At 39.6% G+C, this 27,974-nt stretch overlaps 2 protein-coding genes across 4 annotated transcripts; one reads left to right on the top strand and one right to left on the bottom strand.

Annotated features, from left to right (window-relative positions):
- Positions 1-26,694, bottom strand: LOC110985315 (uncharacterized). Of its 3 annotated transcripts, XM_022246258.2 has the most exons (6): positions 26,544-26,694; positions 13,076-13,152; positions 4,359-4,654; positions 3,701-3,832; positions 2,844-3,029; positions 1-1,802 (listed from the first exon to the last, which is right to left on the bottom strand). In XM_022246258.2, the coding sequence occupies exons 2-6, from the start codon at positions 13,103-13,105 to the stop codon at positions 1,610-1,612; spliced, it is 837 nt and encodes a 278-aa protein (XP_022101950.1). In that variant the 5' UTR covers positions 13,106-13,152; positions 26,544-26,694; the 3' UTR covers positions 1-1,609. The 3 variants fall into 3 exon arrangements, with proteins under 3 accessions (XP_022101950.1, XP_022101946.2, XP_022101949.2); XM_022246254.2 differs by lacking the exons at positions 13,076-13,152; positions 26,544-26,694 and adding an exon at positions 5,835-6,370 and having other exon boundaries at positions 4-1,802; XM_022246257.2 differs by lacking the exons at positions 13,076-13,152; positions 26,544-26,694 and adding an exon at positions 5,835-6,370 and having other exon boundaries at positions 1,746-1,874.
- Positions 6,854-25,755, top strand: LOC110985316 (phospholipid phosphatase 1-like). Its single transcript, XM_022246259.2, has 6 exons — positions 6,854-6,992; positions 14,763-14,926; positions 15,468-15,811; positions 16,650-16,707; positions 22,178-22,354; positions 23,289-25,755. The coding sequence occupies exons 1-6, from the start codon at positions 6,929-6,931 to the stop codon at positions 23,466-23,468; spliced, it is 987 nt and encodes a 328-aa protein (XP_022101951.2). The 5' UTR covers positions 6,854-6,928; the 3' UTR covers positions 23,469-25,755.
- Positions 26,695-27,974: the final 1,280 nt, after the last annotated feature.

The following is a 27,974-nucleotide window of genomic DNA, read 5'->3' as shown; positions in this document are numbered from 1 at the left end:
CTCAAAATCAAGTTATGCCTCTGACCACTCACACAGAATTTTTTTTTGTCTTACTTCAGGTTTAATTTTTCATGACTATTTGAAAGCATCGATAAACACTGATAACCAATATGACACCTTAATACAATACATGTACATGCACATGTATGGCAGCTGATACATTGTAATGTGATACAATACAGTTAATCTTAAAAAGTAACAATCGTTACATACACAATTAACATGCAAGTTAATTAAGTTACTGTGCTGTTAACCCATACAGTGTAAATGTGAATAGTACATTCATATTGCAAGATTGATACAGAAAGTATGTAACGTTATGTAATCTATATATACGTTCACACAAAATTGTTTTGTATCTGTTACTTAGGTACAAGTACACTGTATGTGCATCTACAGTATACTGGTCAAAAGTAAAAAATAAACTATTGTTGAAAAAAATACTCGGAGCTCACCGTCTTTTCAATTGAACTGGAGTGAAGGGATGGGCATATTTCCCTCACAAATAAACACAGTTTTGTCAGCCATACTAATGAATTTGATTATAACCGATTGTGATCAACTCAAGTCACAGTATAGAAGAATATATTACAGATGTTACCTCTTGTTTAAGCTTTCACAAATGCAACCTTCTTGGTGCATTTTCTGATGCAAATATTGCTCTCACACGAAATAAAACCCATGTTTTATACAAACTAACCAAACCTTGATACAAAAGGTTCATCCATCTTTAAAACATAAAACAAATTTGCACATTGTTTTCCAACTGGACAAAATTCTGACATACACTGTATGAATTACGTTTCACTGGCAAAGGACAATATTATGCATCGGTTATTATAGATTTAGTACTTTTAATAATCCATTAATAAATTTACATAAACAAAAATTCCCATTATATGAAAGAAATTATACATGTTAATACCATTAAGGCAAGGATTACACAAGTTAAAAACAATAGAAACAGATTACGTTCAGTTATGAAAATTGTCAGTAAAATAAGATTACATGAGAAAAATGCAGCACCTTTGTTCCTTTCTGCCAATTTATAACTGCATGATGTACATGGTGATCAAATGTTAAATAAATATGACAAACCATGGACAAAGAAACCTTTGTTGGGCATCCTAAACATAACAATTTCTTAAATTTGAATTTTTCATTTCCTTTCTTAAAGGCACTTAAAAGATCTCCTTTCCCCAGCTTCATAAATTTTTTTCCACTCATCTCAATGAATGAAGTACTTAAAAATTCTCTACAAAACATAAATTTCAACACTCTAGGAATATTTGCCCAGTAGGCAGGTATAATGATTATTAAAGACACGGCAATTTGGGCATGGATACTTCTGTTCAGTATACAGTACTTCTGAAGTTCTCTCAGTCCGTACTTATTCACTGGTTGCCCAAAACTTTCCCACAACTTGGAAATAAAGTGTCTTCCCTGAAATCCCCTTGAAATACACACCACACCTACCCTGCAACGTTTCATGGCACACAATGTAGTTACAATATCAGTACTCCAATCATCCCAACCCATGATCAATGCTACTGTACTTACCGTACTACATGCCACATACAGAAAAAAGCAGAAGCCTCATTTTCTACCCTTACTGCATCATAAGAGGTGCATCTTCATTGTCCTCCTCAGAAGTGTCGTCATGGCAACTAATCACCTGCTCCTCATCTGTTGCTGGGCGTTGCCCTTTCCTTGGCCAGATACCACGCTGCAGAGTGTTCTTTAGGTTTGTAAAGCTGCTCTCACGCTGGCCCTTCTGCATCTTAGTGGTTGCCATGGCAATGCTAAGGATGGAGGAAGATATGATATCAGCTTGCAGCTAGCAACATCCAAAGGCTGTTTCACTTTTTTAACAGCTGAAACATTTAAACATAAATCTGTACAACTTTATGTGACCTGACCTAAAGCAGTTGATACCTAAACACTACACTACACAGAGATTTGCATGTGGTCATCATCCTATGCACAGATGCTGGTGACTGATTTACCTGTTTTTCCTAAAGTACTGCAGAGGAAGTGCACAGGGCAGCTTACAATCACAATGATGCTCACATGCTCCAATTCCATGTCTTTGGCACACAGGAAATATGGGCAAGTCACAATACAGTGTGCCACCAAGAGATTGCCAAAGAGAGGGTCATTTTTCAAGTTCTGAGTTGACAGATCCATGGCCAACTTACCACAATTTGCAATTGACTGCATGCCAGTGCAAAACTCAAGGAAGTGTTTTACGGATCGAGGCATTCCATTCAGAGGAAAGAATGCAGATTAAAATTAAATTTATACTTGATGTGCACTTACGAGTACTAATGCTCTACCTGAATAAACAAAGATCAGGAATAATTCAAATTCCCCAAATGTAGCCAGCCAATACAATTTGTCAGTCATTTCCCACAAAGCAAAGCAAAAAATGACCACTCCATGGAGACCTCTTGGTGCTGCACTGTACTGTGACTTGCCCATATTGAAGCTACTAACACTTGAACAAACGTAAGTCACTGAGAGGTGGGTTAGTGGTCATCAGAAAAACAAATCGGGCCCAATTAATTATCCTTTGTAAGGGTAGGCCTATTGTATGAATCTCAATGACAATACAGACATTATGATGTCTCGTTTACGTGCGCATTTTCTTACATGTTTGAGGTCCACAATTGCCCATAGGAAAGTGCACATGTAAAGAAACTGTGAATTTATAATATCTTAATGGACCCACTTCTAAAGCAAGAGGTGGGCAAGAGAGATGCATTGCAATGATGCAAACAGATTTAGCTTTGTGTGACTTATTTTTTTTCAATAGAGAGAATTCAAACCTATGGTACATGTACCTTGCATCGTCCTTGGTCTTGTTTCCAGATGTCACCTCCGTGCTAGACTCCCCACCAGCTGTTTGTTTCTTCAAGTGTTTCTGAAAGCTCTCCTTGAGGCTGGTCAAGCTACTGTTGCGTTTACCTTTCAGTTCTTTCTCGGCGGCCTTGCCCTTAGCTTGGATTTCTGGTTTCATGGAATCCTCACTAGGCAACAAAAAGAAGCCCAAAAAAGCTTGACAGAGAGAATCAATTGACTGCAATTCAACTGGAAATAGTGATAGGATACAACATTACTACTTTCTTAGTGCTTACTACTGATTTCAAAATGAACATCTTGAGTTGCAACCATTTTGTACGTAGTGAAAAGCTCAGTTTTGGTAATTACTGTTTGTTTTAATTCCAAAACATCAGCTCTTCTCACATTTAAGTTTGTTAATCGTTCCTTCTTTTGCCAGAGTTGTACATGTGCTGTGGTCAGGCACGAAGGAGTAATTCTTGAAGAGGTCAAATAAAATAATAAGTCAATAGCAAGACAATTTACAAGCTAAATTGCTTGAAATTACAAGGCCATGTACACTTTTAAGTACCCAGAAATAAACAGTGACCAGGGACTGTTGTCATAACAGTCAATTTCACACTTGTCAATCACTGGACTTGGGACTCGTGGATTTTTGATGACATCGATTAAAATTTACAGGATTACAACCCTGCATCAACTTCTAACTGGCCAGCCTTTTAAGTGTCAGAACAAAAGTTAGTTAGTGTGGTGCCATCACAGGTAACAACATCTCCTCAGATTTTAAAACAGCTGAAAAAACTGAACATAAACTGGCAAGTCAAGGAGAGCTGGAGCATCATCACATGTTACAATGTACCTGTCCTGCCTGGCAATGGAGTTTGTGATCCCTGTTTCCATGGCTTCCAGTACCCTCATACCCTGTGCCAGCGCGTCCAGCTGTGAGGTCACCCTGTTTATCTCATTTGTCAAGTCACCTGGACTCTGCAATCTACAAGTACAGTTGGTAAAAATACAGAAACTCACTGGTAAAAAGAAAGAAGAAGCCTGACAAAATCCACACTTTCAAATTCCTGGCCGATCGTGAATTTTGCCCAAAACAGCTGAGAACGAGTGACAGGCACTTTGCTTTAGGCGTGACATTAGAGATGAGGGTGTGAGACACTTCAGTCCATAGGATCTCGCCTGTCAATATTTCAAAATTGCCATAGGTCATTTTAAACTGACTAGAAGATAGTGGTTGACTCTCTCTAGATTGAGACCCCAAGGGCATGTGTACAGGCAATACAAAATCATGCCAACCTTCACTGAATCTTTGGCAGGCAATATTTTTCCAAATGTTCAGGTAAGGGGCAAAGACAAGGTCTTCAATATGTCAAACAAAAGAAAGGTTGCTGCGTCGCACTTATAACAGAAGCACTGCCAGCAACTGTACATCGGCGAGACCAAACGGAGATTAGGGAACTCTTGTATAAAGTATTAGGCATCCTGAATTTGCAGAATGATTTGTTCCTCACCTCCTCGGCAACTGCCTCTGAGAAGTACGCAATGCGGTCCTTTTCGGGGTCGGAGTGCGCTTGGCAATTCTCTCCGACCTCCTGACTCCATCCACAGGGGTGCAGGGCGTCTGCACCACCACCGGGTCCCGATAGCGACACATGCTCCTGGGTGTGCGGACGGCAGACAAAGGCAGAGGGGAATTCATCAGGCAGAGGACGCCCTCGGGTGTCCGTGGGGTGACAGAGACAGTCAGGTCGAGAAGATGGCGTCTGGCTCCTCTGCCATTGGTTCTCCTGCCAGAGGGCTTCATTTTCTATTGCAGCATTAAAAGTAAAATTGAAAACTGCTGTCAATTATTAAATGAAAATCTCTCTTCACTGAGGCATATATTTGACTGTGAACTAGTCCCAAAAATGCTTAAATTGCTTTTTTATCAGCATGGGAACTGAACGTATACACTGAGTGTTTTTGAACGTTGAAATTTCTGTGATAAACTTTAATCTGCTTCCATGATTATGTGTACATGTTTTCACATGAAAATTCAAAGGGAGTGTACATGAGAACACATGTGATTTCAGATTTTTATTTGTCTTAAAAACAAATCCTCCAGTGAAATAATTAGAAGACAAAGAAAACATCTGCAGTGTAGATGACGAATATTCCGATGGGAGCAATGTCACAACCGCTCTGGCTGGCATGCTGGAAACAAAATTGAAAAATTAAAAAGGGAGATAAAAGAAGTAAAAGAAATGAAAGAGAGGAAAAGGGACAAAATCACCAAATTTTTAAAACAGCTCAAAACTTTAGTCAAAAGTATCCAGCCTTCCACTGCCAATGATTTGTCAGTGATCTGATGTTGATGAGGCTCTGGCTTTGCTCTGGTCCCCCCCCCAAAAAAAGTCCTGGCGATGATATTTTAGTGGCATATGGCTAGTACAAACCTAAAACAATCAGTTCAGGGCAAAACAAAGGGGAAGAGTTCCATATACGGATGCTAGTAATTCTTCCCTACAGAGACTTAATAGCCATCAGAAAGCAAAAACATGTCCAGAAAAGTCCCATTTAGGAGGGAAAATACCAACTCATTTGCTGAGAAAACAGAATTTTTCAGGCCAGTCTCGTAGGGTTTGTGCACAGTGTGTCAACATGGTCAAGTTTTTCCAAACAAAGAAATCAAATACTTCAATAACAACAGCAACACATACATGCACAGTAGTAGGCAGTAGTACCAAAAAATCCTGGATCTGTCCCCAACATTTTTAGCATGGAGGTAGAAATAGGCTTTCCTACCTAGTACATGGAGGAACCCTTCCTCCATGCTTAGTACTAGTAGGCCTAGGCTATTTACATGTAGTAGCCATGCCTAGCATGCCTTGCGGCCTTCTTTCGCTTCGTTTCAGAAAATGGTCAACATGGTCATTTAGATTCTTAATTCTACACGTAGGACTACGGAAGGTACAGCTTTCCAAAATTTTACAAGGAGGCCTACTTACCGCTTTGAATGTACCCCATGCCCGTTTGACAGTCCGTAACTGGCGGCCAGCTTTTGACTCTAAACTCGGTACCAACCCCGTTAAGCCCACGTTCAGCGGCACTGGATTAAGTACAGATCTCTCGCCGATCAAGCCCTCCTCACAGCTTGATGAGAACCGAGCAGTGACCGGAGACCCAAGGGCTACATTCTCGGCGTCTTTGTGCCTCCTTCGGCGCAAGACCATCGAGTGCGAGGGAGTATTGCAGACCAGATTTGCTTCCTCCATGACGCCTTGTTTGCGCTTTTTGGGGAGCAGTACGGTTGTCGTATTTCGCGCGCTGGAAATTTAACCGCTGCAAACAAAAACAAGCGGGGGCGCTGCAGTGCGCTAGCTAGCTGTGGCAGAAGTGTAACATAAACTTGCATAATGTCCCTGGGCAATTTTCGGTGGAAAAAACACCAAAAGCCGTTCTACCCGGCAAGTTTAGTATTTATTGAGGTATTTTTTTTTAAATTACATAAACTTCTGTGATGTAATCACACAGCATGAACAAAAACGCTTTTTAATTGAGATCCAATCAGATTGAGAAGAGTGCAAAATGTACTGTTCAAGTCTGGGTTTGATTTAATCCTTTAAATGTAGCGCGTAAAACACTTTTCAGCAGATCGGCCACACTGCACTAGTGCGAGAGCGTGCAGGTGGGCGTCCGGTTTCAAGGTATTTTGCCTGCGCAACAGGTTGGCACGTCACGCTGGTCATTGTTCCGATGAAAAGCCGACATTTGAGTCAACCGCTTTCGTTTCTCACGTGGGTTTGCCACTCATCGATTGTGACGTAGTGGTGATCGACCTGCTGGGTTCTCCTATCCAGCGCTACAAACGCCGGTTGTTGGCCTGCAGGCTGCGCTCGGCCCGAAGTATGCACTTGTGGTTGACCACGGAGATAGTGGCACTGGTAGCTTGACTTACACTCACGAGTGATTGATTGATTGACTGACTATCGGACACTTTTTAGTTTTGCCCTGTTAGATGTTGCATGGTTGTTGAACAACTCAATTCAGAACTTGCAGAAGACTTTGTAATCAACCGAACCGCCGACAGAGCCGGTGAACAATGGCGAGAGTCAGCAACGCCCCTGCTTGGAGTATCTTGGCCAATTTTCTCATCGTTGTCGTGTGTGAGTATTCTCGTATTTTGTTTGGAAACCGGTTTGTGACGTTTGTACTTTTTTTGGGGGGGGGGAGGAATTGAAGAAATCGTGTCTCGGGTAGAGCAGGCTACCGTAAGTACATGCAAGTAATTGTGGTAACAGTATAGTATCTAGGTTACAAAGTTCTTCATGTTTTGCAAAACAGTTCTGACCCAATTGTGTTTTTTTATTTATAATAATAAAGCTCTAGAAATGAAAACAAACTGGTTAACTTTCAAGCTTTTTGATTTGTTTACTTCAACAAAACTTGGAAGTGTCAGCATTAGTGATCTTTGTCCTAAAAAAGTCAAGTTCTGTGTCGTGTTCTCTCAAGTCAAGTCACAAAATAAGGCCCACTTATAAAGTTGTACCATAGGGCAAGGAACAGACGTTGTTCGGGAAGAACTCCAGACCAACACAGTTTTTGAGTGCCATAAAAACCAAAAGTTGTGAAGGGGGTGCCTACCATTTTCTTGAACTGGTGTTCAGTACCTAAGGGATCCAGGTAAAAAAGTTAATTGAAGATGTATAGAATGAATGAAATTGTTTTGGAAATTATTGTTAGTTGTTAGTAAAACTCCAAAACTCTATTACATGTATATGTTGGGTTGACTGCAGTACTGTTGTGTCCAATTCCATACATCTAGTTACACCGTAATTTACCAATGGTGAGATAATATAAGTTTGTCAAAGGTCATTTCAGTTAAAACTTTGTTCCTGCAATAAGTTTTAGCCTTGTGAAATGACAGCCAAATGTCATGAGCGTACATGTATTGTATGCTACATGAGTGCATAGCTACTATGTGGATCAGGAAGGATGTGAACAACTTCCGAGATCTTTCAACAGGAATGTCCTGTTCTCTTTCATTGATTGTTTACAACTGATTGTACAGTTGGGTAGTTGTCAAGGATGACCCAGTGTACTCTGTACCACTATCGCCCCGGGAAGTGGAAAATTCTCCCTTGGAAGTCAAAGTACATGTACACATCCATTGTAACCACTGCTTTCACTGCTTAATACACATAGGCCTATCTCCATGCATATTGTTCCTTTTTGTAGCGGGTGGTGTAACTTAGGGGGAATCACAAACAATGTTGTCGGCCTTTTCACACTATCTGTACCCGTAGATAGAGAACTTGTATCTATAGTTTTGACCCACTTGCAGTGATGATTACAATGAAGTGTGACTGCTTGAATACATGTAGTTTGACAGAAAGTTTTAAATTAACTTGAACTTTGTGATTATTCAATGCAAGGAAAGTACCCCGAATGCATTGTTATGGTCCATTACAGATGTACATGTACGTATATCTGTACATACGTCCAGGTGCATGCACATGTATGCACCAGTGCCTGATGAAAGGCATGTCGGAGTGTTCCACAGATAAAAAAAGTGCAGCCAAATTTAGATGGCCACACCCATACACTTGACTTTTTGAAAGGTTCCAAATAAATGTTAAGAGTCGGAGCATTCCCTCCTCGTTCAGCAGACTTCCTTCTCTCTCTTCCTGATTTCACTGAGGAAATGAAAATGACTAATGCCCGCCATGCATATCCCTGTTGATACTAGTATTTGGTGGGCGAAGGGGAAAAGAAATCGTACAGGTGCATGTATAGTGTACATGTATATAGCTGCCTTGCCTGGGACACGCTTCTGTGGAACTCACTGAGTCTTTTCCCTGTCTCTAGGCCTATATTCACGGCATGTAGGTCACACACCTTGGACTAATTATAGATGATCTGGTAACTGGCCTAAAGGACTGCATTAGAGAGTGCCAGTGCATTGAGGCATTGCTCAGAAACACACCGGTGGCCAGTCAATGCACACTGCAATTTACATGCAGCGGTACCTGATGTGCATGTAAATTGTAGGGTCGTGTATGAGATTGAATGTTTTACAGTGGCAAAACACCACGGAACGCATTCATAGTCCTTAATTTGCAGAGCTCAAAAAAGTAAAAACTATTGTTGAAAAGCATATATACGGTTCATGTACTTGGTCTAAAGATACTTATGGGATAAGTACATGTACATTGTGATGATATTCCAAGAACAGGATCCAAACAATTACTTTGTGCACCAAAACATGCTGCAGTTTTCATTTCTTCACATCCTACCCTCTCTCTGTTGATTCTTGGTTGTATAGGGACCCAGCAATAAGGCAGCAAACAACCCTTTCTCAGAAATGTTTTCAAACTAAGAGCAAATTTAATTTTAGGGCGTTATTGTATTGAGGTCAGTGGAGGGAAACATTTCCTTTTAGTGGGGTTTCCTGTTCAGATTGTGAGCCCCAACTTTGCTCATGAAAACCATTTTTGAAAAAAAGGTTTTCTGGCAGGTCTGCTGCCACGAACTGAAATAATAAAGCTCGAAAGTAAAGAAGATTCATCACTGCAAAGTATTTTAACTTCTGACACATTAAAGTGCAAAAATAGATGTAACATTGAGGTTTCTGCCCTGGATGGCATCACACTTTTCTCATCAATATATGCAGATTAGCATATTAAAGTAAAAATCTGAAAGGTGCCAAAGTGCTCTTATAGCAGTGCAAAGAAAATTATTATCAGGTTGAAGTGGACATAAAGGAGCATTTTCAAGAACTGCATCAAAAAATTCAAGTTGCATGGGGCCTTTAAACTTCAGGTGCTCACGGACTTTTACATACAGCCCCCAAGATCCCACACGTCCAAGAAGAGGTGATTAATACCCGCACACCACCTGTGTGCAAGGATGGTATATTGCCTGTTTTACAGCGGATCACAACTGATCTTCACCCAGGATTGTTTTGCCTGTTAAAGCAGGTTCCTGCTGATCCTCGGTGTGTCCTGGAGCTCGGCGAGTTTCTGCTTGCCAGACAGCACCACCAAGTGGAAATCACCCAAGGGTGTCGGCGTCTGAGTCTGTTCCCTTTTTTAGTAAGGAGGTCTGTCTGCTTGCGAAATAAGGGCAGGAGCAGAGGAAGCAGGTTTTAATGGAAGATATCCATTGATGGCCCAGGATATTGATTTAAATTGATCTTAATGCCATGCTATTTATAAATTTGACTCGAGCACTGTGTGTCAACCTAATTTAATTAGGTTGGATACCCCAAAAAAGCCTGCAAAGTATAGGAATTACCTTTTGTACTGTAAAATAATAATGACTCCATTCTAAATTTAAAAATCAGTAGTTTTTGTAACTGGTCTGAGTTTGATCAGCTTGCGTGTACATGTACAAGGTTGTTGTGTATATTTTGGGGATAAGTCAGAGTCCGTTTTGCAGTGGAAGTCGGTGAGGGGTAGGCTGCTGTTTGTTTTATCTGAACAGTGTTTGAACTGCATGTTGGACCTTGGATGGAACAGAGTGTTTATTTGAATTTTATGGTCATCCTTCTGATGAGTGGTCAAACAGTCCAGCGGCAGAAATGATGCCTGTAGTGTGATGGACCTGCCGGCACACCAGTGTATCAATCTTGACTCTGCACTCTCATCGCTGGTGCCAGGAAACTCCAAAGCTTGCTCTCTGTGTGGCTAGGCGTCAAGTCGAGTTGCACATCCACTGTCTAGTGAAGGCATTTCCCTGGGGGCTCCCTCCGCTTTTTTTTCCTTTTTCTTTTGTTTTGGAATTGAAACAGAGTCACTACTAGCCCCGAATTCCTTTGGAGGGAAGGGAAATTTCTTTATGGCTTAAAAGAACTTTACAATCATTTCAGACACAATTCCTCCCTCAACTCAAAATCTAGAAAAACTCCCCTTTTACAATATATGTAAATATACATGTATTTATATTGTACATACAATGTACATGTACACCGTAGAGCTGAGTTGGAATTCACAAACTAATGTTCATGTATGTATGTGTTTTTCTAAATTTTCTCTTTGACTCTGAAGGATGTGGTATGTTTGCTCACAGTTTGGGATGTTGCTTGCAGTACCCAATGTTTCACGCCCGTTTTAATTTTATTTTTCATTTAATCTGTACTCTCACAGGACAGTCAACATTATATCTTTACATCACTCAGATTGGAAAAAGAGACCAGCAAGGAATTAATTTATATTGTATATACCTGTAACTTCCACTTCTTCACAAAAGTGATTATTGAGGGTGGCCAAAGTTTAGCATATGGTACTACAAGTGGACCTGTAACAGGAGAAAGCAAACACGATAACTACAAAAATTCTATAGTACCAGTCAGCTGTTTTGTAATGTAGGACCCCTGTTGATCCTGTTTGAAAACCCTCTGTACGGATAAAATACGCTTTGCACACGAGAACATCACACTTATGTGTCGATGCATGGCATGATACTGCACATTGTGCAGAAAATCAGAATCATGTCACTGCTGGGGTGTAGGAAAAGGGACCCTAGATTTGGTGAAAAATTTATCTGGGAAATGCATTACTCTACATGTATAGCCCCAGAACTGTGGGGTTCAATTTCCGCCCCTCTCCCACAAACGGAGCGGGGGCGGGGTGGACGTCAGATCCCACAGTTTTGGGAGTACTACGTGTATTTTGGACAAAAAATGCAGTTTTTGAATAAGGAAAAATTTTCAAAGTCCAACCAGATACAAAAATCTGGTCAGGCAGCAATGTAAACCTAAAATTAATTTCAATAGGCCATACCAGCATAGGCCTACATTGTATGCACATGTATACATGAGTACCTTTGGTTTATTTCTTCTCTAAACCTCTGCAGGACCTAAACGGTAAGGCTAATTAATTCCCCTGATGTGTGCATAGACATTCAAAAAACTTCAGCCAAATAAATGATAAATAAAATACCCCACTTGAATTTACCCAAAGCAAAGGGAGTGCAATTGGCAACTGGAGAAAAATTAATCAGCAACCTACATACATGTACATGTAGGACCTGTACTAGTTTCATGTACATGTACACTGTTCATGTACGTATTCAAATAACCTGTACTATGGAAGACTTTGCCATGTACATGTACATCCTATACATGTGTACATGTATGTATCTTTTTTCACAGGCTTAGAAACCTCACATTTACCTACTTGTAGCTTCAGTTTCAAGCAAGCCAGAGACTGGATATAGGCTGCATGTATACAGTGTACATGTACATGTATGTCTTCATCTCCAGTATGGCCGGGTCATGCACATGTACTTTTACATGTTCATGTGCTGGTGTACCTGTGCTTGAAAAAAATGTGCTACACCTGTCAGTGTGTAGAAAGTCTTGTCTATCCTATATTCATGGCAGCTGTCCTTGACTTCTTGAGCAGGGTTTTCTGGTAGGGATTGAACCACTTTAACTCGGAGGTCCTCAGCTACAAGTTGGCCTCCCATTGATAGGACAAAAACCCTGTTTATGGCCATGGGCTTTTAAACTTTTGACCATTTTTACGTTCTCCCAGAATGAGACATGTCAGTATGCTGCATGTACCAAGTACTAGCTGGTACTTGTATATTATACAAGGAAATTTGAATTGCAGTCTTGATTAAGTTTTTCTGTGCACCTATTACATACAGCATGTACCTTCAGTCCTTTGCTGCGTATTCCCTCACATGAATATTTAAATAGCGGCCTAAATGACTTTACCGATTTCCTATGCTACGGTGTAGGAAAAGTCATATCTCCATGTCTCCAAAACTGAAAATCTAGGGTTGCACTTTATGCATCACGTTCTGATGAGGCATGTGGCCTAGTGGTTAGGGTTTATAGCTTCTGATCATAGGGTCAGGTGTTCGGATCCAGCTGGTGGCAGCTTGTTGTGATCCTGGGCAAGTCACTTTACTCCTATGTGCCTCTCTCCACCCAGGAATAAATGGGTACCCATGATGAGGGCAGACACAGTTATGTTAAACCGTTTGCGCTGACATGGCAGCACTGGGCTAGTATACTCCCCAGGGAGCTGAGATGGTTTCAGGAATGCTCATAGATGTGTGAGCCTGATGTGCAGGGATGATCATGGCGCTTTGGAACGTAGTGGAAAGCACATTACGAATGTTGTAATTATGTACATTATTATTATTGTACATTTTACCTTCCATTTGAAATAAAATTATAGTTTCAATACAGATTCACTTTTGGTTGTCAGCAGTGCCTTCTTTTTTTATTACTTACGTGCCACATACTCAGCTGGAAATAGCCCATAGATGTCTATCAATTTGGTATCAATGGTATCCCTTGGAAGAAGAAATCTGTAGAGAGAAGACATCAAAACAATACTACACTTCACTTCAGACACCAAATGAAGTCTTTTTCAAGTTTTTGATATTGTGACAGGTATCTTTTCCAGTGTGTTTCCATCCCCTCACCTCACAAAAAAAAGATGCGAGCAAATATGCACAATGTATGCTGGTACTGTTCATTTTAAATGTAAAATTTTTAAAAGATACTGATTGGGTTGATGATGCTTTTTATACATGTAACACCTCATTACGTCTTTGCTTTTAACTCAAATACATGTGCAGTACGTATGTTCAACCCACTATCCAAGCACTCCCGCATGTTTTGATAACCCCTAACCAGAAACATGTTTGTGACATCAAAGCAATAATCAGCAACTTAAGGATGGCCCACAAAAACAAAGAACCAAAAATGGTTACGTCATCAGACTGAGGTAAGCGCATGGAAGCGGACGAGTCAGGACGTTGATGAACATCATTTTCACTAAATATTCGGCATGTTTCTCATTGATGCTGCTCTTGTTTCATGTATTTTCCAAAAGAAAGTTTGATCTGCTCATGCCACAACAAATAAAATGTATAACTCACTCATTTTAGGGTCAACAAAAATTGTCTATTTTCCTTCATTTTGAACCAGCACTGAACCATTTCCAACCTTTGATTCCCTCAGTTGGAGCAGTGATGTCACAGAGGCCAAACCAAGTCGTGAAAATGCTTAACCAGTGACCAAAGCTGAAACAAGTTCATAGTTCGGGTCATCAAAACATTCCACAGATTTTTGTTTACACCACATTTCATAAAAAGGGTGCATATAGCGCCGTCAGTATCTCCATTGAAATCAAATTATAATGGTTAAGTAGAGATGGTCTAGGGAGCAGACTAGAAAGTGACAGAAACTTAATTTTGATAGCCTGTGTTTTCTGGGGCATATCTCTTGATTGTCAAAAGCAAATAAGATTAAGCAAGTCCCATCATATAGTGGGATATACACATACCTGTGCAGATTCAAACAATACATAGTGTGCATTTTGGAGTCGGGTGATATTATGTAATACCAATAGGTTGTTGGCCATAGGATTTAAAAGGAAGGTATCGTGATGAAGTCAGTTCTAGCGAGTATGCAGCGTGAACAACACTATTTTAAAATTAATTTTAATGGGAAACTACAGTAACAGGAAAAAAGGATATCAAGTCCAACACTTTCGTGGAGGAAAGTGCTGTTTAGGGGCACAGGTTTTCTCTGTCTGTTCCTGGACGTTGCTTTTTTTGATAATTACTATGTCATATTCATAACATACTACAGATGAAAGATGTGAGATTTAGTACTTCTTAGTAAAATTCATTCACATTAATGTACATGTAATCAATATTACAATGTAATCTTATACTGTATGTAATTCAAGGTTAAACCATCTTGGCCATCAGTAATAAATTAAGATAGGTGGCACTCACAGTGCTCAGCTGTCACCAATAAATTTAAAAGATGAAATTAATAGTTGTTCATGATGAACGAATAAATAAGATGAAATTAAAGGCATCAAACCAGGAGTGCTTATGATTTATTAGTATCATTTCATTCTGAGAAATTCTTATCTGATTTCTGTCTTTCTTTTTGTTTTTAGGTTCCTTGCCGGGAATCCTTCTCGAATTTGCAGTCAAGTCTCCCTCAGCACCCTTTCAACGGGGCCTCTTCTGCAATGATGAAAGCCTACGCTATCCCTTCAAGCAGAGCACCATCAGTAATTCACTTGCTGTTCTTCTGTGTCTTGGAGTTCCATTAATTGGTGTAAGCATGGATCCATTTTTGGGGGGGGGTCAAAATAAAAGAGTTTGGGCTGCCGCTTGTGGCTGTTTCTCTGGGCCTGTCCATTAACTCAGCGTTGGCATTCAGATAAGGTTGCAGAGTTATTCTCTTTTTGTTTCATGGGTCAACAGCAACTACTTTTGCCAATTGTTCCAACTCTCTGAAATTTGGTAAGCATTCCTAAATGATGGATGTGGAGTCGTCGATCTACATGTTGTGGTAAATCTGTACATCACCACATGTGTAGTATGATTGCCCAAATAACTCAAATTTAGTTGAGTTGTTACCCCAAATGTAAAGCTGCACGTGAGTCTTGAGAATATCACGTTCATAGTCCATGTCTGAGGCAAGGACTACGTTATGTTGGTACAGTCCCATGAACGTGAGAAAGAAATGTCTCCTTCGTTTTCTCCTACAGTATGTCTTGTGTCACTGCACATTTGTGTAAAATTGACATGCATTTCACATGTACGCTACTGATTTTATTTTGACATTTCTTCGATATTTTTGTTTGGTTGTTCAGATGTTGATAGTGGAGTGGCTTCTCTTCAGACGGTACAAAGCCCTCGGGGAGCTGGCCCGCAATGTTCCCATGTACCACGGCATTAAGATCCTCAGCCTAAAGGTCCACAGTTACATCGTATCCATCTTCTCCACCTATATCCCCTTCCTCTTTGCCGCCACGGTTACGCTGTCACTCACCAACTGCCTCAAGTACGTCATAGGCCGGTTACGGCCTCATTTCCTGACTGTGTGCCAACCCAACCTGACAGCTCTGCCTTGCCTTGATGCGGACGGATACCAGACCTACGTGCAGGACATCCAGTGCAATCCCCGAGCTGACCCATACTATCTCCTGGATGCCAGGTAGGTGATTTGCTGAGTAGATAGGAAGTGTAGGCTACATGCATGTGCAGTATTCGGCTGTTCTGATAGACACCGCACACTTTACCATATGTGACATTTGGTTCAGTCTGTGAAGTTGAGTTGTTTGTGACATACCGACACATTTGTAGAGGATGTACCTCCATACGATCAGTTCCTTCAGAGTAACTGAATTTTTATTGGTTTTTATTTGTATGTAGGCCCGCATTGCATTAAGGGGAAAATTTCTTTTGTTTGGAAAGCTGGACCAAGTTGTGGGGATATCTATTTGTTCCCATTACATTTTTGGTCTCCACAGATTTGGTGTCATGTGGCGTGTATGTCCCCACAACTACATGTGAACACAAACACACTCAGGGTTGGGGAACCATCTTTTGACGGACACAATTACGTTTACAGCACACTCAAAGAAGTCTTAAAGCACGGGTCTCCTCCTTTTGGAGTAATCAAGGTCCTGTAAAATTGTCAAAACCTGACACTAATAGGGACAGGAATTCTCCTTGGATTTTAAGTTTGTATTTTGCATGGAATTTCAAACTGAGAAAAAAACTATGAAAAAAGGTCTATGTACATGTATGTGGACATTGTGCCATTCTAATTACATGTACCTTGTGTTTGTGTTGATTTTTTTACAGTACGTACTTTGTGTAACATACAAAATGCAGTGTTCCCTGGGACTTACTGTACAATATGGCTACAATTGGGCGTTTCTTATTCTGACTTTAATTAGTTCCTGTGTATTTCCCGAGGGAAACCCCAATCACAAGTTTCTTCGTAGCTGACGTGCAGTAAGACCCTTTTTATTCCTTTCATTTTCCAGGTTATCTTTCCCATCAGGCCATGCATCGGGTGCTGCCTGCGGTTTCGTCTACTTTGCAGTGAGTAACAGGGAAATACCAACCAAATGGCAAAACACATACAGAGACGATGAAAAAATGCATGCACCTACACTTTGGGAGTGGCCATGCGGAGAATTGAAAACTGGATAATCCCTCTGTCTCGCTGGCTGCGACAAAAGTGTGACTACAGTCCAAGCATAGTTTTGGTGTAGCCCAGCATATCAGCTCCCCATGTGTATGACGCATGCCACATGTTGCAGAAACATTTCATTGGCTGAGAGTTATTGTTTTGCATAATTTGTGCAAAATTTCTTCTTTGGAATGCTTTAAGATCACCAGGTATGGCAACGAGGGACGGGGGTGCCTGGGTAAGACAAAGTGGAGTGATTCAGATAACCAAGTGAGAAAATTTTCCACCGTGCCAGATTGCTGGCCCACGTCTTTAAGGTTAACAGAAATAGGAAACATTTAGGTCACATAAAGTATTTCAAAATAACAAATACGTAACCATTTCAAAAACATTATAAATTCAATGTTTACCCCATTAATCGTGACCCCAAAATGAATAAAAAGATCCTGCATTTCCCCACCCACAAAAAATCCTTTTTGGCCGTTCGCGCTCCAGGTTGATTTGATGACGTCATCGGCAGAAGGCCTAAATGTACAGACTTGAACAAGTACATTGCAGGATTGCACACAGTACATGCAGTTTCACACTCTTGCAATAGACCACGTTGTGTTCAATGTACCTTGGCAAGCAGGCAAACACTGTAGGACTATGTCTTTTAATCTTTTTACCTTGAACCGAGACAGTATTGGCCAAAAGGGATTTTTTGTTGGCCGGGAAATGCAGGATCTTTTTATTCATTCTGGGGTCACGATTAATGAGGTAAAAATTGAATTTATGGTTTTGAAATGGTTATGTATTTATTGTTTTTTTTAAATACTTCATGTAAATTAAATGTTTTCTATTTCTGTTTAACCTTTAAGTACATGTACGTGACAAGCTTACTTGCATCTGTATGCTTCTGTTCTGTACAGTATTTTACTATTCACTGTTGATAAAATGAATTCTTTTGAAAGAATTTCCTCAATTTATTTTCTTTACCAGCCGTTTCTTTTGCAATACAATTCTCAAGGCCATTGCCAGCCATTCTGAATTTGGCATTCATGAACATGTCTACAAAGTACATGTATGTTAAAGGTACAGTCCCTCATTTGCGCATCATGTTCCTTTGAGGCAAGAAAGTTGCACGAAATCTAAAGGTTGCCTACGAGCAAACCTAACGAGTTTCAGGCCAGTGAACATTGTACATTCTGAGAAAAACAGTAGTTTAGGATTTTTGTTTCAGATCAAAGAGTACTGAGTCACGTTTTGAAGGGTCCCTGAATTCAGCACCGTGGTTATGTTCTCAAGTTAAGTTCAGTGATGGCACACACTGAACCAACAAGTTATATTAACTTTGCACTCATGTTGTGTCAATGTTTGCACGCTTCTAACAATCCCAAAAATGCATCTTGAGAACCATCTTTGGAAAAGGCTGTTTGTTTTTGTTTTGTTTTGTTTTTTTATTTAAATTTTTTGTTCAAAGTGACAGCTTGCCCCCAAAAATAATTTCACAGTATGCTTGCAAACATTAGTGTCGTCCCTTACTTTTTAGGAAACTGTAAATGATGGACTGTGTAACCTTTACTGCAGAGACAGCAATTTCATCTTGTATAGACTTTATTATGTTGCTGCATCCCCAAAGTCAAAATAGGAAGAGTGTTGAAGTGTCAGAGTAGCTACAGGATTTCTTGTAATGCTCAGTGACATCTCTCCTACAGTTTGGGTTCAGAATTTGATCAGGGGACCCCTAAACTTTACAGAGTCTGCACCTGCAAGGATAAGTGAGAAAGGGATATCTCACACAAATTGTTTTGAGTGGAAAATTCATGCCATTGTTCGGCAAAGTACAGAACAGGTAGATGGTAAACAAAAAAACCAGGAAATATAACTTGCAAAAAAGGTTCTGGGTAAATGTAAAATTCAGGTCCTCTGTTACCAGTACGCACGAGAGTTGATGGCAGACAAAAGAATGGAAATAATATATAATGTATGTGTACATCTGTCATTTATGTACATGTATGAATCATGTATGCAGAAGTTGGGACTGGTTTTGCACCACACAAATGCTGAGTGTGCATGTACATGACAGTGAGATTTGAGCCACATGATTGAGGTGAAATATGAGACTCACCATGCTGCGACTTTGATCAGAAAACAGTTTGCACTTTCTGATAATTCTAAACAGATTTATAAATCATGTCAACAATTGCAAAAATAAGTTTGGAACGGTCTTCGCAGGGCATATTTATGGAAAAGTCTTAGTGAGCCAGATCTTTGTGATCACCATTGAAACAGCATGTTTCACCTCGCAGTTAAATGTTTACTCCTACTTTTCGTGATTCTTTCAACACCTGGTTGCGTGTGCGTGTACATGTACCCAATTCTTTAAAAGTCTAATAACTGATTTCGAAATCTGTCGAAAATGTCCTATGACTACAACTTGTTTGCATGTTTCTAAGGCATTCATTGCATGGGCTGTGCTTGACTGTGTGTCGTGCGTGAGTTTGTACATCATAGGCAAAACTGAAACCACTCCAGAAGTATACATGTCCTTGTGGTAATTGTGTTTCGCATGTATTCTGTTGACAGTATCGGTCAAAAAGACTAGCAGTGGCAGCTGGCTGCATTTTATAGTTGACTTTTGACTACCTGAACTTTATTCCCCAAAGCTTCTGCAAGTCCGCCAAAACTATGAGGAAATTCACATGAATTCTTCGTCAAACAGCATGTGCATGTATATGCACACCACATTGCACACAATCTGTATATTCAAATCATCATTATATTGATTCAGTTTATAAAGAACTAGTCCCAAAACAGAAAAAAAACGAATCAACAAAAATTCAAAATTTCAAATCTAGTGTACAGTTTAGGAAATAAAAGTTGCAGTGCATGAAAAATCTACATAGGCATAATGAATAAACTCTGCCATTCTTTGCAGTAAATGTACATCGTCATTTATGAATATTGTATGATGACACAAATATCACACCTGATTGTAAATGTCACAGAGTCTGCCGGGTCATATTTCTAGGAAACGGGGGGGGGTGTGCACGATGTTTTATTCCTCTGTAGATAAATGGCTTTAACTAATGGGCTTCAGATATGGCATGCTGATGTGTTATTGCATATTACAGTGAGAAACAGACTATAAAATGCTGGGCAGGCTATTCCTTCATGCTGACCCCGAGCAAAGCAAGCAAAACATAACAGAAAAATCAAACTGAATAGTGGCTTTACAAGAAAATAGAGAAATGAAGACAGGTGACAAGGAAGGAAGGAAGCTCTTCATAGGAATGATGCAGAATATGAAGCTCATCTCACAGTAGACCTTTGTACCTGTGATGTCACGATTGTGCTGGACCTATGATGTGTTGTTATGGTAATAAGTGCATAGTGTTGTGATGGTAATCTGCCTATTCAAGACAAACCAGTCAAGCATGCAGCTGCCCTTAGGAATATATGCAATCACCATACGTGGAGGTATTGTTTACATTTAGTGCAATACAGTCACTTGGGTGAAAGGGGTCTATTGAGAAATGTGAGAGAAAATTTTTAGAAAATAGATATGTATGAGTAATCAGGTAACTGAAAAAACTTTGTGTCAAACGATAAAGAAAATGACGGGTACAGGAGACTTGAAATAGGTCAAAGAAACAAAAAAGAGATGTGGTAATTGACAATTATAATTTGTAACAAGATGGAAATTAGCAAAGAGCAATTAAAAGAAAAACATAAGACAAATGTAATTATAACATGTAATTTAAAACATAAAAATACATGAAAGGAAGATTAAAGAAAATGCCAAAACAAGCAAAACCCAAACTGAAAAAATATGGAAATATCAATAAAGGACCCTGTAAAACCCTAAAAGGACAAAGGGGTGGATTCTGCTGCATTTCTGACATTGCTATCGTGCATTTAGATCACACACTAAGGCCTCCAGTCTTTGCTCAATAACTTCTTGCTGTTATTTTGACTCCAATTTGGCTTACATCGCACAGCATCTGTTTTTCAGAGACAAGTTGCCCAAAAATTAATTCCTTTTTTGCCAACGTGCTCAATGCACCCGTGTGACCTTCATCTGCAAATGACTAACAACAAAACCTTGTGTTGGAATGAGTTGAAACTTCATATTTGTACTTGTAATGAGCTTCTCTACGGTGCATGCCAAATTTTTTAAAAATTGGGCATGGACAGCGAAGTTGTGAGGCTGTGAGATGGTCTGAAAAAACCTGGCTCCTTCGAGTTTAAAACTCAAGTTGTACGCTTTGCAACGATAAAGAAAGGAATAGACATATGGAAAACACAAAACAGGTGCATGTACAGCAAATGCAAAACCTTTAAAAAAAGGTACCAAAGAAAAGGATGGTATGAAAATGTTACAACGGGGAAGAAATAAAAGGATTTAGTACGAATAATCATTTCTCATTGTAACAGAAAGTCCAGTAACAAAATTTACAAACAAAAATGAAACCCTTGTTGCTGAAAATGTTGCATAGCCTTGAGTAAAGTTTTGGGTTTCTTAAAATCAAACACAAGGTGGCCTGGTGATATTGACTTCTGGATTGATGACAACACACGACTGTGGCGTCTGAACCCAAAAGCTTCAGTGGAATCCAACAAGAAATAATAAATCCCCCAAGCACCTACAGCGTAATTACAAAAACAGAAACTTGTCGATTGCAGATACGTGTGGTACATGTAATTTAATTAGCTCAACTCTATAACAGTAACAGAACCAGGTTGGCTGAACTTTCTACCAGTGAAAAATGCTTATATACATGTACATGTAGTGGGTCAGTGTAGGGCTGTGCCGAATAACCGAATATTCGATCAATTGTCGAAGATTCAAATATTATTTTTCGAATTTGAATATTTGAATGCAAAGTTCATAAAAAGGAAGGGAAATTTTTTTGTTTTAAATAAGAAAAATTTTACTATAGAGGCTTGTTTTAAGCAGATTCAAATGGAAAGCGTCAGAAAACTTACAATTAAAAAGGAAATTATTGCTTAAACAACTTAAAAGGAATAGAAATTTTCAACAGGGTAAAGAAATCTTGTTCATTTTTAAATCATGGCTAGAAATTCTCGAAGATGTGAGGAGCTGTTTTATTGATCATAATGGACAATTGTGTGTTATTTCAACTGATTTGGAAACATGACATGTAAATGGTTTGTTCATCAACAATGTGCCGGTCAGTACAACCAAATATTCAGATATTTGACCAAATTGAAGGTCTAATATTCGAATAGTGGATTATTCAAATAGACTCACCCCTAGATCAGTGTATTCGTATTTCATCCTTTGTTGAATTACAAATTTACATTTCAACTCATCTTAGCTACTTCACTGTCCTACCCATCTCAACATACCGGTACATGTTCCCCCCCCCCCAGATCTACTTGCAGCTACGCATGGTATGGAAGGGACCCTACCTCCTCAGGCCATTTATACAGGTCCTGGGTATCGCAGGCGCTGTCATGATTGCTGCCTCCCGTGTCTCTGACTACAAGCACTTTTGGAGTGACGTGCTCTTTGGGTTCTTCTTGGGGACTGTCATTGCTGTCTTGATGGTTTGTACTGCTTAGCTCACATTTAGTCCAGTATTCATTGGTGTTGGGAGATGTCAGAGTATCTAGCTGCTCTGTTGTCTCCTGAGAATTCTACACTCATGGCTTTTCTAATCATTTACATTTCTCCAAGATTTGGTATCAGTAGTAATTATGATCAGATGTAAAAATTTCTAGAATCTGTCATTTCTCTACATGTTGAGAACTTATGGGCTTTATGAACTTATGAGCAAGAGCCTGACCAATCAGGTAGAGAAGAGAATGCTGCAGTAAAATACTCCTTATGGACAGACGCACTTAACCCTCCTATGCTGAAGTCACTCTTTGGGTCTCTTGGTAAACACCTCAAAGAAGCACAGCTGTGTTGTGTTGTGCACTGCACCAACATGCAAGAGAGTAACCTTGGGCACTTGTGCATATTTGTGCTGTAAAACTAAAGGAGGGTTAAATTAAAATAGAAATTGACCACAGGGTGTGTGTAGTTCACTGGTTGTCCTAAAGAATGTAATGTAGATACTCTGTGTATTTTTAATCTGAAGCATGCAAAGCACATATTGTTATTATCAACAAGTAACCAGTGTCACAAGAGTGCCCTTCCTCAATCCCTTTCAACAAGACATCACAGTTCCTTAACACCAACCAGTGATCAATGAGCCATTTCAGTATGTCAAACAGGCACGGTCATTCAAGAACAAAGCATGTGATGTTAACGGTTGTGCCATTTCGAACATGCTCAGTGCATGTTTGAGTTGGCGTACAGCTGTGCTGATTAGGTCGATCTAGGCACTCACTGATGTTCTTGATGTGCCTTGCACTTCATTTTGAAATACAGAGCAAGCTCATTGTAAAGGATCTTGAAGGTTTGGGGTTCAATCGTGTTTGCGCCACTTGCCTTTTAACACTTTACTATGACCTTTCTGATTTTCTTTGCCCGCAGGCCCTCTTTGTGAGTGACCTGTATTTCTTTGACACACCTTCGACCATTGAAGACATCCCATCTACAAAAGAGTTCAACACCTCACCTAGCGACACCGACCTGTCCACCATCATTACCATGCCCAACTACCAGTCAACAGGCTCTGCTGTAACAAGTGTAAAGAGACCTATCAACATATAGTGGGGGACACCACCTACAGTGCAAAAGACGGGTTTACCATGGGGCCAACAGCAGCTGGTAGCCCATTAGGGCATCAGCAGTGAGATCAACAAACTCTGAAACTGGCCAATGGACTTTTGTGCCTTGGTCTTGCTCAAGACATCCTTCAATCGGCGTCTGCAATTGATCCCAAACTGAGTTTATATACATATTAGTACATACTAACTTACTTATCAAGGTATCTGTGCAGGCCACAGACCTAGGTGCTCCAAACATCTCACCAAACATGGCTGCCAGCTTCTTATTTAACAGAATCAATACTTTTAAAAGTCTTGGTCAACGAGGAAACTAGAACTGGCTTTAAGGTAACACAGATGCACTGCAGTCCATGTTACATGTACTGACATACATAAGTGATCAACTCCTCATTTCAAAAAAGTCAACTCGTGCTGTTTGCTTATGCCATCAGTATGCATGCACAATGTTACTTTTCCAAGTGTTATATATTTCTAATCTGTTTTATCAGACAGGGATTTGTATCACAGTAGTATTGTCAGCTACAAGACGTATTATTTTATATCAAATGGCAATTCATATCTGCAGCAATTTTATATTAGGATTTCAGTATGTGGACATAACATTGCACAAAAAAGATAAAGATTAAATGCTCAGTTGAAACAGAAATGAAATCTGCCCAACTGAATACAGTATACAGAGTTTGTCCTTAAGAGGAAAAATTTTTATCGTCAGTAGTTCAAATAAGTGGTTGTCTTGTGTTGACTATTCAGCATGTGCATGTGCATTGGTACTGTGTCCTTGTGTAGGACACGTGCTTTTGGCAATATGCCATGAAAAATAACTCTTAGATGTTTTAATTTTTGTCGTTAAATGTGTTGTTATTATTATGCTCTATATTTTATCAGTGTTGCCATGGTCTGCAGTTTTGCATGTCACAAAGTACCCACACCCTCCATGTTTTCTTTAATGAGAAAATTGTCAGTAGAGAAACAGTATTAGTCTCATGTTATTAGGTAATCAATTAAAATTTCACTCCCAACAAACTTTTTTAAAGGAAGAGAGCAAGTCACCAGCTAGAGTAGAGATATTTAACTATTTCATTCTTTGAAATCTCATTTGGACAAAAGGGACCGAATCAATTTTTTGCAGTTATTGTGTGGTGTATCTCATGTATATATTTTTATTTATCTCTAATCACTCGCTTTTCCACATTGTACCTTTTTTTTAATTCAGTCTAAAAATATACATTCCAACTCAGTTCTCTGTTTGATATTTCAGCCAACTTGTATTGAATACAGACACGTATGCTTCGTAAAGTGAGCACTTGCATTGGAAAGAGTTCCTTAAACTTATCTGAATAATTTTCAGATCTGAAAAGTTGTTTTCCAAGTAAATTCTTCAGTATTTTCCCTGCTAAATTTGACTTGGGATAAAAGAAAAACCTAGTGATGTGCGTATATGGAGCTCTTACTTTGTATACATCTTTACTTAAATACGTAGTTCAACCTGGGTCCCATGTACATCTACATGTACTTTGCATACCCTTGCAAACTTTTAAGCATCCCCCCCACTTAAGCCTCATCTGTGAATGTGTGCCCAAATGCCACACATGTGTACGCTGTAATATGTTGCTTGTCTCATCAGGGTGTGCATGTTGGGTATTACAAACAAGGTGTGACAAGAAATTAAATGTACATCACGACCGTGCAGTCATGCTGTCGTTTTCAGTGTGAAACCCAGTGTTTTAGGTGAGATAGTGAGTTGAATAATGGAATTTTGACTTCAATAAAATAGCCTTATTGAATTATATTGTCCATGCTACTTCAAATTTCACTCTGATTCCAAACTTTCACATTAGTGTTACTTTCTCAAAAAGTCACCTGTTTTCCCATTCAGCTGTTTAGCAAATACAAATCCCGAAGAAAATGTGATTCTTATATGATGGTATACTTGGTATACAACTAAACATTCAACATACTTAGGTGTGCATTTTCTGTTTAGTGAATTTGCGCTTAAAATCGTTTTTGTAAGAAAAAAGGGCCAGTTACTCATAAAATTGATATTTGGAAGGACTGTGTTATTATAGTAGATACATGTATAATAGATTAAAAATATTGATAATTTTGTAACTCCAGTATCAACATAATGCAGTAACATGATACCTAAAAATTAAATTCTAAGGAAAGGATCTTGTTATGATGATGATGTAAGTTGCAACAATCATGTTCAGATGACCTGGAAGTAGGGCTTATTTTTGTAACACAATAAAAGTCTAAAGAATTTTAAAGAATCACAAGGATCATCGGCAACTTCTTTATTGATTGAAAAAAGGATAAATTAAAAAAATTAAACTGATGAATGAAGTGCATTCTTTCAACTCAAAGACTTTTGATGCTGTACCTGGGCTAGACGTGAATGGATTACGAAAACATTCATGGACGAAATCACAAATTACATATCTCGATGCGAGTGAAAAAGACGGTCCCAACTCTGTTCCATGAGTTTTGTTTGTAATAATATATGTCTCACCTCCTGCCTCTAAAACTGAACTTTAATTCATTTCCTCTACTGTTACCAACATTCACTCTGGGGCCTCATTTGCATTTCCGCTATAGAATGAACCGTAGAATAAGTCCAAAGTTGAGAACAGGGCTGGAAGCCTTCTAGAATTTGGTTTCCTGTCCCTGTTACTTGAGTGTCGAACTCAGAGTGGGGGAACATGTGCCACCTTCCCCGAATTCGAAATCTGTGAATAATCTCCACTGAAATTGTGAAATGAGCCCCGGAAATGAGCGTTTTAAGAGCAGCTCAGTGTCTCATGCCGCCCTCTTGGAAAGGTGTGCACCCCGGGTGCCCCCCGTTACATATTTAGCCCTGGTTACCTACGCCACTACGTGACTACTGTTACCTTGGCGTATGATTTTTGTCAGTTTGATATTTCCAAGACTGATTTAGTAGGGGCCTAAAGCAAAATACTACTAGCCCTGCGGGTGGACTCTATGACCGTAACTTCGGCAGAAGTGGACTTCCATCTGAAAAGCTGACAAATTAAACAACCAACATTTTCAACAATTCTACCTTTTGAAAGAAGCCAATTTCACGCCTGCAGATCCTATGCGTCCTTATCAATTCGGACGGTGGGTTGAGAAATCCCTTGAAGACCGCCACAAAGGACAGAAACAGGAAAATAAACTCGGAAGTAACGTAACTTTCAGCCGGCCTGCAGTGCAGTTCGCACAGTGAGTGCGCGCGCAACTATTCAGCCTAAGAGAGCTGCGTACGCGCAGAGAGAGCACGTGTCTTAGCTACAAAAATGAACGCCTTTGGTTTAACGGGCACCGTCCCGACAGAGCTGCAAGTGGCGTGCGTTGACGGGACTTCCAGGGCTACTGTAGTCAGATGACTTGAGTGTCACCCGTTCATAAACGTGCAAGCTCCGTACGAGTGCGAGTCTGTCACACAGATCTGCGAGGAAGCTGAATAAGTCTCCTCCATTAATGCAGTAATTACATTGCAAGCTTTAGTATAACATGTCAACAGGTGGACTGACAAAAATTGTGCACAAAATTCGATAAAAGTTTTGGGGCTTTGGTATATTCTGTCGCCAGCGATTGCAGGACTAATTTTGAGTTTGCCTATTTGAAAAAATTATACCAAATACATTAGGGCTGAGAACTTTTTCAAAACGCACATGCAGAAATAAGTACTTAGTTAACAAGACAATTGGGATATAAGTGTCAATAACGGTAACAACCATGATTTCTTAGGCCTTAACTTCAACATGAAGATCACATATTTTTCAGAATATGAAAGGCATGTCGTTGGGGATCCACCACCTGATTGCCAAACAGAGTACCAGCATATCCATAAATTTTAACCTCCTTAAACAAGCCAATGAATTTGAAGCTCACTGAAAAAGATGTTTAACGACATTTCTTCAGTGAGAAAAGCTGACAAAAAACGGAATTAAGGCACTAGTGATAATAGGGGAATACAAAAACACTTGCGTGAAAGTTCAGTCAGCTGTTTGATGGAGGCAGAGGGTTTTAAAATTAGTCCGCGCTGCCGTGCGACAGGTTTTTCTGGGGTGTACTGACCTGTAATTAGGCCTGAAATGTGTCCGCCGAGCTCATTGATAAAAGTTAAACACCTCAAAATATACTGTTTTAGAGAATCCTGAGAGTCATAGAATTGGGGAATTGAAGAAATGTGACATTGAACCTCTGGCCTGGACTTGGGGCTTCCGATTCTCAGCACCTTTGGATACAACCGGGTCCAAAAGTGGCACTATTTAGTCATTTTGCAGAGGGATACATTTTCAAAATGGCTAGTTTTCTGGCAGGGAAATTTCTTCAGTTTAGGGGTATACTGCTTTGGGAGAAAATTTATCAAAAATTCACTGGTCAACGCGCTAAAAATTGAAAAGAAAATGAAAGCGTACATGTCGAACATCATATTTCTGTCCAGCCCGGACACCCGTTAGAGTTGTATTTTTAAAATGATTTTGAA

The sequence above is a fragment of the Acanthaster planci genome, linkage group LG09 (assembly GCF_054643075.1).
Source record: "Acanthaster planci isolate LZ-2023a linkage group LG09, COTS_SCS, whole genome shotgun sequence".
NCBI lineage: Eukaryota > Metazoa > Echinodermata > Asteroidea > Valvatida > Acanthasteridae > Acanthaster > Acanthaster planci.
The sequence above is the reverse complement of the archived record's forward strand: the minus strand, read 5'-3'. Positions and strand labels throughout refer to the sequence as shown.